This window comes from Hippocampus guttulatus, chromosome 16 (genome assembly GCF_054856545.1).
Source record: "Hippocampus guttulatus isolate MCC_2025c chromosome 16, RoL_Hgut_1.0, whole genome shotgun sequence".
NCBI lineage: Eukaryota > Metazoa > Chordata > Actinopteri > Syngnathiformes > Syngnathidae > Hippocampus > Hippocampus guttulatus.
Genome location: NC_141276.1, coordinates 14416825 through 14430266, shown reverse-complemented (window position 1 = coordinate 14430266; position 13442 = coordinate 14416825). Strand labels below are relative to the sequence as shown.

The window sequence follows — 13442 nt, the reverse complement described above, 5'->3', positions numbered from 1 at the left end:
CTGCAGTTAGCTTTGTATTGGATGAATGTGATGGGGGCTGGGCGCGGAGGGTAAAAGCATTAGAGGAGGTGGAACTTCCATTTTCTGCCTTCTGCCGTGGAAGTTTGGATGAGCGAGCAACTCGTTCGATGTTTGTTCGGCCTGTTTAAAGCCGACTGTGACTTTTTGTTGTCTCGATCAAAGAGACTCATGCAGATCAATATCATATGTAATGTATGTTTTTTTTGAACATGTGAGAAAGCCAAAGGAGCAACCTGAAAAAAGCACATGCAGCACTGTGGAGTTGGACTCTACACAGGAAGGAGGAGCTGAGATTTGAATGCTGAACCTCAAAACTGTGACACAGAAGTGCTAACTACTCGTCCATGTGCCGCCATGTGAGCTCATGCACATGTACAGTGGATATAAAAAGTCCGCACACCCCTGTTCAAAAGTCTTTCTTTTTTTTTTTTGCGGGGGTGATATACTGGAAAGGTACAGGTTGAAAAGGGTTTTGAAATGAATTGGCTTGATCTCATTTGCATTTGAACTGTGGTGTGTACACTTTGGACAACGGTGCAGGGGATTTCAAAACTCATAAAGCCTTACAAGCTCCTAAAGGTATACAGAATGTACAGCGTGTCTATCTCCACGTCTGTTATAAACATTGACGTTTGCAGGAGTTGTTAATTTATGTCATAATATAAACTTTCTTGCTGTGAGGCTGTCCTGTCCACTGAGTAGCTTTGATGTCAATCCCCGTCACTAATATGCATTTTTTTATGATTTTAAGAAAATAGAACTTTTATTCCTTGGGAAGCAATAATGTCTTTGAAACATCAAAAGCAGAAAACATGATTTGAAAAACAAAATATGATTCATATGGTTTATATTTGCTCCAGCTATTTATGCATTAAGTTGGTGATGTTATTCTTCCTATCTGATGTTAGTTGGGTTGAGAATGCTTTGAGGCTGAACGCAATAACAGGGAAGAGTTTTCCTCCGAAGGATAAGCAAGGTTGGAGCACTGCGATAAGGAATATTGTTACCCCATTTTTGGCGATAATTAACACGCACCCCTTTCCTTCAGACCCAATTAATGTTTCAATTTGGTCTGTGGTTACAGACTAATGGTGGCCTTAAGCTGAACAAACCTTGATGTAAAGCATTAATAAGGCAGTTTCAAGGATAGGGAAGGCTTTGGTGTATTAGTATGTGTGTTGGCGGAGTCTTGTTAATGGGATTAACAACGACAGCTTGAGGCACGTTGGACGTCTCAGCATCGGTAGTATAAGACTGCTGCACATATGGAATTCCGAATTTCAGCATTGATTTTGAACTTGGCAACACAGACTATCATTATGATTAAGAAAGATAGAAGAGTGTAGTGGATCAATGACATTTCAACCATTTCATGAAAGTAACATTCATTTAAAATGAATGTCCTTGCTCTATCTGTTTGAGTGGGTCTTGCAGGTCCTCCAGACTGAGGCCATGTAGAAGTCAAAAGATTGCATTCTCACTGTGACGAATTTCAGTGCCACCACTCGTTTGCTATCACCCACACGTGCCCTACAAGCTCGAAATCTTTTTTGGGGGGAGCTTCTAACCTCGTGCAAAATTTAGATTACATTGTTGATGCTAACATTTATTTGGTCACTCCCCTAAGCCTGTTCAGACACAGGCTCTAAAACCTGTGCCAAAGTCAATTGTATCTCAGATTTCTTGCTGATGCCACCTGCCACCCACAATTCTATATTATCGGGTGACTTGGTTCAGGTGGTTCGTGTGAGTATTTAACCAACTTCTATGAGACTATATTCTGTGCATTGTATGGTAACTGCGGTTGGTGGTGAATGTTTTTTTTTTCTTTAACCCTTTCAGGGACAGCGGTTACTACAGTGGAGAGCTTAGCATGTTATCAGGTTACAGGGGTCATGAAAGGGTTAAGGCACTCAAACACTACTTTTTGGCATCTAGCAGTAAAAACATGCTATTTACTGTTATATCATTGATATGAATTTACGTTATTGCATTTGCAATCCATTCAAATTGCAATCATTTTAACTGTATATTAAATCTTATTTGAAAGTAAATCAAAGGAGCACCTTTGTCTCATAAACACAAAAGAAAGATTGACCTGAGAGTTGATGGCTTTGACCCTCCCATTTCGTTCCTGTCAGCATTATGTCACTAAAATGGTGGTCAACAAATGACCTTCCTTTTCCACCCAGGAGACAATATTCAAAACTCCATCTGGTGTTGTGTTATAATTATTCATAAGGCAATTAGCATTAACTATATTTTGGTCGGGAGGCATAGAGTCGATAATACAGTGGCACGGTTGGGCAGTACAGAGTGTCAAATTTTTACGTCATATATATTTGTCACAAAATAGGACAAGACAATGCTGTGTGAGTTATAAGAGTTGCTTAAAAAATATAGAATTTATTATTTTTATTTTCTGGAAAGAGGCAAAGCAAGCCATGCTGAAGTGTATGTGTAGAGGGTGTTGTACCATACGTAACCTTTCCAAGCTGTTGCTCAAAAGAAGTAACTAGGAGCCGAATGGGGTTACTACTTTGATGGGTGTTACTCGTACAATAAAAGCAAGGAAAGTGTGGATATGGATGGGCGTTGAAGCCTCTCATCAGAAAAAGTGTGGGTGTAGTAAAGTACTTGGGAAGTTGTGCAACTGTGTGGCTCTTTTTCCATCTCGCCCTGCTCTACTCCGGTCAACCTCACAAAAACAGTCATTATTATCCATTTCAAAGCACAAAATCGTGAAGAATAGAGCCCGCCTTCCACCTGCAGGACTGTGTGGATGTGTTCGCTGAAGCCGACCTTCAGCTGTCAATCAAGTCTTCTCCGCGCTGTCCTGGTTCCTTCTGAGTGATGCACAAGCTCTCACGGGTTTCAGAGAAGCAATCTGTTTTCTGGCAGGTACACTGCAAATATTATGGTGTTAATTCAACACCCTGCGATTGTCTGGCAACCAGTTCAGGGTGTACCCAGCTGTCTTCGGGCAGTAAGCGGGGTACACCCTGAACTGTTTGCTAGCCAATCGCATTTCAAATCAACACCATACTGGGTCAAATCCAGGTGATCTCATTTTAACAAGCTATCAGTGATGCATCTACACAGACTATTTTAGTGCTCTTCTCATGAATAACGTTTAATTTGTGCTACTTCGGTCAATTTCTTATTTCGGGCAAGTGATACAGTTTGAAACATAACAGTAATTTTAAGGCACTCACTTGGAGCAACAGTGCCAAAGTTGATGGAAAATTAGCATTTATGGGTGAGTTCTTTATATTATGTCAAAAAGTGAATTGCCTAGCATCATTATTTTACTTTACAAAAAATGTAGTACATACCTCCAAATCAGTGGTTCTTGTTAGAGGTACTGAACCCAACCAATTCATATGCACATTCACTGAATCCTTCATGAGTGAAAAACAAAAATATGACTTTTTGCAAATTCAAAACGTAAAAAAAACACATTTATTAAAAACTGAGAAGTCAACAAAATTCTAGACATAAGTACACGTTTTTTTAATATTACAACGTACTATCACGACAGTCACACGTTGACGACTGAGCGAACTAAATTTCCCGCAGCACTGATTGGACAAGCAATCTAATGTGGTCATCTGCAGCCAGTGATGGCGAGGGAGGCGTCTCATAACTAATTGAAATGTTGAGTCGAGTATGTCTTAACCTCTATGGCTGAGGCTCTATCGAACCCCTGAAACCCATTCACAGAACCCCTGGGGTTCGATCGAACCCAGGTTAAGAACCACTGCTCCAAATGAAAGATGCCAGTTTGTGCCTTAAAATGAGCATTGTCATAAGAAATATGTTAACTGAATTTTTGTTGAGATAAATAATGAAGTTAAAATGTTTTACTCTCATTTGAAAGTGCTTTTCTGACCAGATTTTCAATAGGCAAATTAACACGTAGGAGTTCCTCAAAATCGCCATTTTTCCCCACACGAAAAGCTCAATTTCTCCGAACCCCTTCATCCAATTCAAAATTCTTGCAGCAGTGCAAATCAGATTGAAGTGTCCTTTCCAACCAGACTTTGCATTTTGGCAGACTTTCACTTTTGGGAAATCCTGACACTTTGCCCACGTTATGACTTGTGAGTTGACAAAAACTAAAAGGCTTGAGACATAGATTTGGACTTAGGAGTTTAAAAGACCCACGACGTCAGCCATGGTGGAATCATTGTGTGTGCTCAGCTTGCAGATAAAAACCTTTCAAAATGTATTCAGCTATGCCCGTCATGTAACCAAATACAAGCTATGAAGGATATCAGGAAGTGCCACATATTTACAAAATCAACTAAGTGTGGCTGCATCTTGATGCTGCTCCAATTTTTGACAGTGAACCTACAACACATTCTTGCTTTTTTAACATGCAAAAAAATTAGCTACACAGAAGTCATATTTACTTAAGGTCTTAAATATTATGGTATAAAGATGAAATAATAATTGAAACTAATCATATGAATGCATGGGACCAGTACCAGTTTTGAAGTGGCACCACAACTTGGCTAATGGTGTTCCCAAAGGGCCACCGCTAAAAAAAGCTTGATGTTGGACCCTGCTTATAATAAATGGGCACATTTCAATGTATCTGCATCTCTTTCCAATAGGAATTAAAGTGATTGGAGGAGTGAAGGAACTAACTGGAGAGGAGTTTGGAGTTTATGTTAAAAGGATTTTACCTGGTGGCCTTGCTTCAAGTGATGGTAAGCATACAACTTGAGAGTGTATGTCTTTTCATGTCGTGCATGAGGTTTCTTAATTTTTAATTACTGCTACTCCTGTTTAACCCTGGAGAACCCAAGAACCCTTTTCTTCTTTCGAAAATGATGAATTATACATTAAATGACTGCTGTATGTTCACTGAACACCAAAATATTGTTTTTTTTTCAAATATTCAATGTTTCAATCCTAATTTAGGAAAAGGGCCAAATTTGACCTTTTGGGATTTAAGGATAGCATTTGAATAGCAGAATTTATAGGGGCCAAATCTGACCCCGTGGGTTCTCCAGGGTTAAAATAAATATGTATTTAATTAGGAATTGAATTGAAAGTGCGGTATCGGTAGTTTTATACAGTACATGAATAAAAAGTGAGGTTATGATAAAGCTATTGTTTACTTTTGAATTTTCATTGATCTAGGAGAAATGGCTAGATTTTATAACATGACCATTCATGTGTAGGATGACGGAATTTGGATGTTTTGCTCTTAAGTTGTGTATATGAAAAGCAATAGTGGGGCAGATCTTGAAAAAAAAAATCATTCACATTGTGATAAAAGCTTGAAATTTGGTTCATATACTCTTCATATACTCCAAACTCCAAAGATAATGCAAGCAGCGCAAAATTCCAAGATGGCGGCAGCAAAATCCAAGATGTCTGCCCAAAAATGTGTGGGGTTTTTTTCTTTTTCTTTAATGACTTGAAATGCATTCATGCATTCATCAGTCGATCCAAAAGCAAATGGGAGACAGTTGGCAGTGGCTAAAGAACGTGTTTAATTAAAGAGAGAGTCTGATGATCTAGCTCAGGACACAACAGTGGCTCGCAAACAAGAGAGTGAAGTGTTGGAGAGCTGACGGCGAGAAGAAGGAATGGCACGAAGGATAAGTGTAGGATCAAGTGGTCCATGGAGGAAAACGCAGAGCCAGGCTGGGTAGGGAGGCACACTCATAATCATCTGTGAATCATCTGGCATCTACTTGCAGATCAGCAGAGGTCTTATACACAGGAGGTGATGGCTGATCAGCTACAGGTGTGGGAACATCCTCCGGCCCAGCTTGATAATAAAAGGAAAGAGGCAAACAGAAGGTCCCCGGAAGTGGACTCGCCAAAATAAATGTCCCACTTGGGGAGAGGTCAGGCAAAATCTTTGGAGTTTTAACAAGCCCTGGAAAACAATCTGGCCTTTTTCTCTGAGCCAATTAAGAAGAAAAAAGACAGGACTCTTCTTCTGCAGAAACCTCAAAGCAGAATCTTCTCACAGAGGACCGTCTGCTGTTCTCAAAGCTTTACATTACTTCTCAGAGCTGGGAGTGTGACCTGCATGAGTACTTTCGGCTGGAGAACCAGGACTTCGCTGCTGGATTGAGCAAGGGTAGATAAAATATTGTAATCTTGCCAGAACTCTCAGTTGACCACTATCCTTGAGACTTACCAGTTAACAAGGAATCTGAGCCAGACGTTATCATTGTAGATGTATCAGCTTTGGTCCATGCCCTGCCACGAAAAAGATCCAAGACCTTTAAGGACTATGCCGTTTTTGATCTCCTACCAGTGATATAAATGTACTCCAGGTACACAATGCCACTTTTGGTCTTTGATGTGTACAGCCTTCAGGCTGAAACCAGGTCCGAAACATGGCCATCGGGAAGACACAACGTGACAAATAAAAACACCATGTAAGTAGATGGCATAACTTCTCGAGGCACAAGACAGAGTTGTCCCACTTTTTGCTCACAAAGTTGCACAACTGTTTGCCCCAAAGATGTTCATTGTCACAATGGGATCTGCTGTCCTCAGCCCCCATAGAACTGGTCTTGATGTTCTCATGAAGAAGGGGACAGCCACATATTTGGGCATGGCATACATAATACAGAACACGGTAGTCAATCCATTGTGATCAAGGCAACTGAAATAGATGTTCCCATCGTGGCACTAATTGTTTCCAAGAGCTTGTACAGCAGATGTGGGTAACATTTGGGCGAGGTCAGAGCCTTCGCTTGTCAGCCTTCCGAAACAAAGGCAAAAAAAATGTTTGGCAGACACCTGACATATGACCAAAGGCCTTGCCTGTATTCTCCAACCAGGGTATTTACCCTCTCACAGTGGAGGATTGCAACCGAGAGATTATGGAGAAGATTGTCATCCTAATGTATGGCAGATCCAGTTAAACTGCTACTGTGGTTTAGGCCAGGCTTGGCTTCTGGCAGGTCTTCTAGACAGCCAGCTCTCCAATAGCCCTGACTTGTGAACAGCTCATTAATTAAATGTACTGTAGCTGTAAATCGGGCCATTGTGCCAGTTGAGATGAACAGAATCTCAATGCAGTTGCAACTGTAACTCATATGTGCCGTATATTACTAGCTGTAATAGATGCAACATGGTCCAAATATATCTTTTATCAAGGTCGAAACACTGTACCGCATTTACGATTACACTTCGAGTTAATGGCAGCCATCTTGGACTCCATCTTGGTTTCACAATTGTATGTCATAACGCTACTGAAAATAACTTGTGAAAATATTATTTTCACATAACAAGGCTCACTTAGGGTAATAATAATCAATTTTACAAATACCTCACTCTCCCAAATCTGCACTTATATCTATGTGCTGTACCTCAAGAGTTGCAATTGTTCCAAAAGATCTGCTATTCCCAACTTCATATACGTTAATACATTTACGTGTGTTAAAATCAATGCATTTCCAGTTATTAAGAAGAAAAAAAATTATGAGCAGACATCTTGGATTTTGCGGCCACCATCTTTTTGCATGGCTAGCATTATTTATTTATTTATATATATATTTTTAAAGAGTGGCATTTGAAGAGTATATGTTCCAAATGTCATGCTTGCATCACAACATAAATGATTCTGGCCATCTATGCAATTATCTGCTCCACTACAATGGCAAAGTTAACTTGTCTGCATCAAAATATAGTACAAAGAACAAATGTCCCTCAGTGATACAGAATGTTTTCGAAAAAATTATGCTGTACATTATAATTAAAATGGCATTGCTTTCATGGCAATGGGGTTTTGAAGCCCCAAAACAATTATTTGGTCATGAACCCACGCGCCACGCTGGGCGATTTGGCGAGGGCGTTTCCTTTGACACATGCCCACAACATCTGACAATTTGGTGGCAAAGTCATCTAAACTATTTACCTACTCGAATCACGCCTTTTTTTGGCGCAGGTAGTCTAACGCAATTTTGGAGAATTTGATTGGGACAGAAATTCTGAGCTCCATGGATCGAACTATCAGAGTGGAAGGCAGAATGGAAGTTAGGGTCAGTGTGCCCACTTCATAGTGCGATCTGAGATCTCTGTAGTAGTGATGGGTCCAGCAACACCGATGTGTCGACACACCCGTCGAACTCACAGCGCAATCCACGTGTCGGTGCGTGTGCTGCTTCGTGACGATCACGTGACCAACACATGAACTGCGTCGACACAGTCCAGGCTGCGTCGACTCAGTTTGGCCGCAAAAGACCGCCAAACTGTGTTTATAAGGAAGTGTGTCGAGCGACGTGATGCCGCCTGCCGAAACAAGCCAGACCTTACCCTCGCTCGAATAAAAATATATATTTGGGCAAAAAGGAAAACACACACATTATCAGAAAAACGTGTCCGTCTGACTTCATGTCCGCTAGGTTAGCTTATCAAAGATTCTTTGATATGTGACGCGGGTTGCGTCGGCGCCGTGAGTACGTGCTCGCGCTCACGGGCGCACAGCAGAGAGCAGCGGACTATCGACTGCTGTGACGTTGTTACAGTACATGCATATTATGGAGCAGCTCCCGGAGAAACGCAAATTGTCCGCTGTGTAGAGCCATTTTGATCTCCTTTTGGAGAATAAGGTATTTATGCAAATCTCCTTGTCTCACCAAGTGCCTCTCAGATCTTTGACATGTCTTATTCCTTTCTAATTTGAGCTGTCAAACGATTAAAATATTTAATCTAATTAAAAATGCAACTGTCATAATGAACTCAAATTCACTAAAAATTAATCGTGATTACTCACGCATTTTTTATCGTTTCTGAAATTCCTTTTATATATTTTTTGTCCTATTTTTCCCCATTTTAATGCTCTCATCAACATGGAATCATGAATCAGTTTTCTATGTGCAAAATGCAAATATTTACTGAAATAACAATTTCGATTTTCAATTTTACATGAACATTTTTCACTTGGAGCAGTTATTCACACATAATCTCTCACACAATATTACTGTCCATCAACAACTGTGAAAAAAATATTTTGTCACACAACAGCTGCTTTAACAGCTCTTTTTATGGAATCAAAACAGAGCAATATAACATTATAAAATGCACCTCTAAGGTCAACTAGGACTCAGCCTATAGTGGATTTAAGCCATGGTTGCATACTTCGTTTTTCTCAAGTCTGCTTTGAACACAGCAGTCAGGCTATGTTAATTCTGTTGGTCCTTCTTGCGCGGAAGTCTCTCTACGGTTTTGTGTAGACATCATTTCGGATGACTACACTTGGTTCGATGACAACATGGAGACGTTTTATTTTCAGTGTGTTCGCTAGGTCGCACCGCTGCACTCAGCGCACCGTCACTGTCAGACGAACACAGAGAAGCTCCACCCGCTTTATTTATATGGACACTGAACACTGTAACCTTCCACACAAAATAGTTCCAAACAAGTAACAATCGCGTCAGTGGCATACATCGTATTCGACAGGCTACCTGCTCTTTATTCACCAGCTCAGTTGATATGATAGCTCAGTTTACGACTGCAAAACATACAGGTAACTTTGGCCTTGTCAGTGGAACAATCTGGCAACTTTTTAAAAGTAAACTTTCCATTCATAAACTCTTTATCCGTTTTTGGTGTCTCGCGCTGCCGTGGCTAGCAAAACAAACTTGGACCTGTGTGGCGCGCTTCTTGTTTTTTTTCTGGTTTATTTATAGAGCAACGTGACGTGTGCCGCGTTAATCTCGCGAGAAAAAAATTAATACCGTTAAAATTAATTTAGATTAATGCCAATAAAAACACGCTAAACTGACAGCTCTAATTTTAACATTATGCTACTTGTGTAAAACTCACCAAATGACCCAGAATACTTCACTGATAAGTGTTGTGACATATGAACAAAGAATCACTCTTCAATTTACTGACTCAGGTTGGCTAATCATGCCGGGTGTGCAAATATATGGGGAAGCAGCATTTTGATGTCATGATGTCAAAACCCAAACCTCAGATCTCCACCTGCTGCGCAGAAAACACAGTACTGTTCTTCAGCCTGTTTTAGCAAATCTGTACCAGCCAGCTGTGACGTGTGCTGCATTAATCTCGCGAGAAAAAATTTAATCCTGTTAAAATCCATTTAAATGAATGCCAATAAAAACGCACTAAACGGACAGATCTAATTATAATTCAAATTAATTTCATGGTAACTCTTAGTTTACTATTCACATATTTTATTGCAGGCGAAACGTCGAATTTGCCATATAGAAATATCATATACCAACAAAAGCACCTCTGCAACTACATCTGGCATGTTACTCATCATTATTAATTTGTTTTTTTTGAAACTGTTCTAAATGCCAAATTTGTTAGGTTTGCTTTTAGATGACCTGTAGCAATATTTGGATGATGAGGTAGGGAGACTGGGAAGAAGTGCAACAGCAGATGCTATACCTGAGGTCCAACGATACCTGGCAGAGGGGAAAATTGCATGCAGTCAAGACCGGCTGTTATAATTGAAGTACCAACACATTACTTTTCTAAACCTCTCCCACTTCGCAAAGCAGTTTCTCTGTACGCCAGCATCACCAGTGCCATGCAAGCAGGGGAAATAGCATGCAAGAAACGCAACAGACTGACTATTCAAAACACTGGAGCAACTGATTTTTCTGAATACAAATTTTTGAAGACAAAGCCCACAAGCATCCTCATTTACATAATTTTCACCTTATTCAAACATAGTGAATAATACAATATGAATGCATAGATGTGAATGATATTGAATACACTTCATCATCAAATCAGTCAGTTCAGTCTGTCAAGTAGGTTGCCTGCAGGGATTTTGAAAGTCCAGCAGGCGTCAGTGGTCAGCGACAAAGTATCAACACAGTATCAACACAGTGTGTCATTATGTCAACACGCTTCATGAGGCCTCATGAACCCATCACTACTCTGTAGCTAACTTCACATCATCTGTGGAGGTCTGTGTGTAGTTCCTTATAAACATGACATATTTTGCGCGCTTTGACTTCCCGGACTTGAGCAAAGCAATTTCTTTCTCCGCCATGTCAAGGATGATCAGTGTACCACTTGCCCATCGTATGAGCATTTATGATTGATGATAAATCAAGGTCGCGTCGCGTCCTTAACGGACCTAACTGCTCTTTTTCTAACTGCGCCACACTGCGTGTATCTGCGAAAATAGCCTCATTCAAACCTGCCTCACGTAGATTTATGTATCTTGCCACGCCCAAGTTGCAGTGGTCATGATAATAGATCCCATTATCTGGCAGCGCAGTGTTGCTTTTCGTACATCTGCCTCCCAGTCGTGAGGTTCTGGGTTTGAATCAGTTCAATTAAATTTTTCATGCGTGCTCTGTTGTTTTCTCTGCTTCATCTTCCACTCTCCAAAAACAAACATTTCCATAATTTTTGTAGAAATAATTTTTTTCCTGTGATTGACTCGTGAGCAGTCTTGCGTGTGTGGTACCCCAGTTTTTGTCCAAAAGTCATCTGAGATTGGCTCCATCTCAATGATTACCCGACTGAAATGTGTTCTAGAACATGGCTTGAATTGACATCATTTATCAACCTTACACCTTTCTAGTATTCAATGTTGCACTGTATTTTCTACTAATTTCATGCCATTTTATATGTGGTATTGATATAACGCGAACTTCTTCACGCCTAACAAGATAAAAGGCCTTAATAACATGCAAATCTCTTCCACACTTCCAGCACGAATTTCTTAGTTTACTTCCCCCTACATGACTATGCATGAGCAGAAAAGCACAATTTGCTAATATGTTAGAACATGTGCCCTGGAGTGTACCTTCCAGCTGAAGTTGAAGTTTACATCATGGATTGCAAGTGATAACAGTGGACTGTTAGTCTGTCTAAATCCATCTGGAATGGCAGATCAAGTATTTGGGGATTTTCTCTCCTGAGAGTAAGTCACACAAATAAAACAAGCCACAACAGACTCGCGACCGACATATAGTATGTTTTGGCCACAAATTGCAGACTGACAATGTGCCCCCCACAATTTTTTTGTTGGTTAGTGGTGAATCATACACAGGTTCCCTAAGACAGGCTGTATTTTAATCATTCAACCACATCTCCCAATAGACATACTAGCACTATAAATGGAACTCCTATGTACATCTGTGCACACTGATATAAACTACCCATATAAATACTCATATAAATAAAGGGAACACCTAAACAGCGCAAGTGTTCCCTTTATTTGCGCGGTATATACTGTATAATAAGACAATCCTGTTGCTGATGCTCCATCAGTTGGACATGAATAAACGACCTGTATTTTACTTCCCACAGGAAACCTGTTGCCAGGAGACCAAATCTTGGAGGTTAATGGAGAAAGTTTAATAGGTGTCACAAGTGACAGGTAAACCAGTAAAATCTGACTACTCTCCTTCACACACATTATTATACACTTTATATTTTTGTGAAGGGTTCAGAATAGAATCGGTCTCTCAAAACGTGGACTCAGATGGAATTGAACAAAAATATTTCATTTATACAGAAATACGCAACACCACATTCTGTTTGTCCATTTGATTGAGGGTGGTACACTGAAGACAGGCTTGCAGTAGCTCCCAGGGCTCGGCAGAAACATCTCCAAACCTGGGAGATGAATTGTGGACTGGGATCCCATGAAGACGGAAGATGTGATTGAGGAGAAGGTTGGCGGTCTCTAAAGCGGATGGTAGCTTGGACAGAGCGATGAAGTGAGCTGATTTTGAGAACTGGTCAACAATGGTGAGAATGTCAGACTTGCCTCATAATGGAGGAAGATCTTATGATGATATTCATGAAGATGTGGGACCAAGGTCAAGGTGGAACCGGTAATGGTTGAAGCAACGCAGTAGGTGGTTGGTGGAGCAGGCGGAGCATGTTTTGATGAAGTCCAGGATATCTTTCTTGAGTTCTGTCCACCAAAATCGCTGAGAGATTAGATGAAAAGTGCAGTTAACATGGGAATTGCAAGGCACTTGGGACATGTGAGCCCACTGCAACACACCCGATCGCAGTTGTGGGGGCACGTATACCTTTCCTGTGGGGCGTCCAGCAAGAGTTCCGTCTTGAGCCTCCTGGATCCTCCGTTCTCTCTCCCACCTCAATGCCCCCACGATGCAATGGCCTTGGTGAATGTTCTCTGGTTTAGGACTTTCCTCCGCAGGGTCAGGGATCCAGGACAGGGCATCATTGGCGGGCAACCAATTCAGGGTACACCCTGCCTACTGCCTGAAGAAAGCTGGTATAGGCTCCACCAGGCCTGTGACCCTTGTGAGGATAAGCAGATTCAAAAATGGAAGGATGGATGGATGTTAACTTGGGGGCTTGGGCGCTACACGAGTACCCAACTTCTCAAACCAGTGAGCCACGTCATGGAGCTCTGCGAGCGCAGACTCCTGCCCGTCCCACCAGTTGTCCTTGCCAACACTTGCTTG

General features: G+C 41.0%; 1 protein-coding gene across 4 annotated transcripts in view; it reads left to right on the top strand.

Annotated features, from left to right (window-relative positions):
* LOC147193293 (syntaxin-binding protein 4) overlaps positions 1-13442 on the top strand; it is a 95209-nt gene that overhangs the window by 43024 nt on the left and 38743 nt on the right. For all 4 annotated transcript variants that reach the window (XM_086132477.1, XM_086132475.1, XM_086132478.1 and 1 more), the window contains exons 3-4: positions 4641-4736; positions 12307-12376. In XM_086132477.1, coding sequence (XP_085988603.1) covers positions 4641-4736; positions 12307-12376 — 166 coding nt within the window. The remainder of the gene's footprint in view (positions 1-4640; positions 4737-12306; positions 12377-13442) is intronic.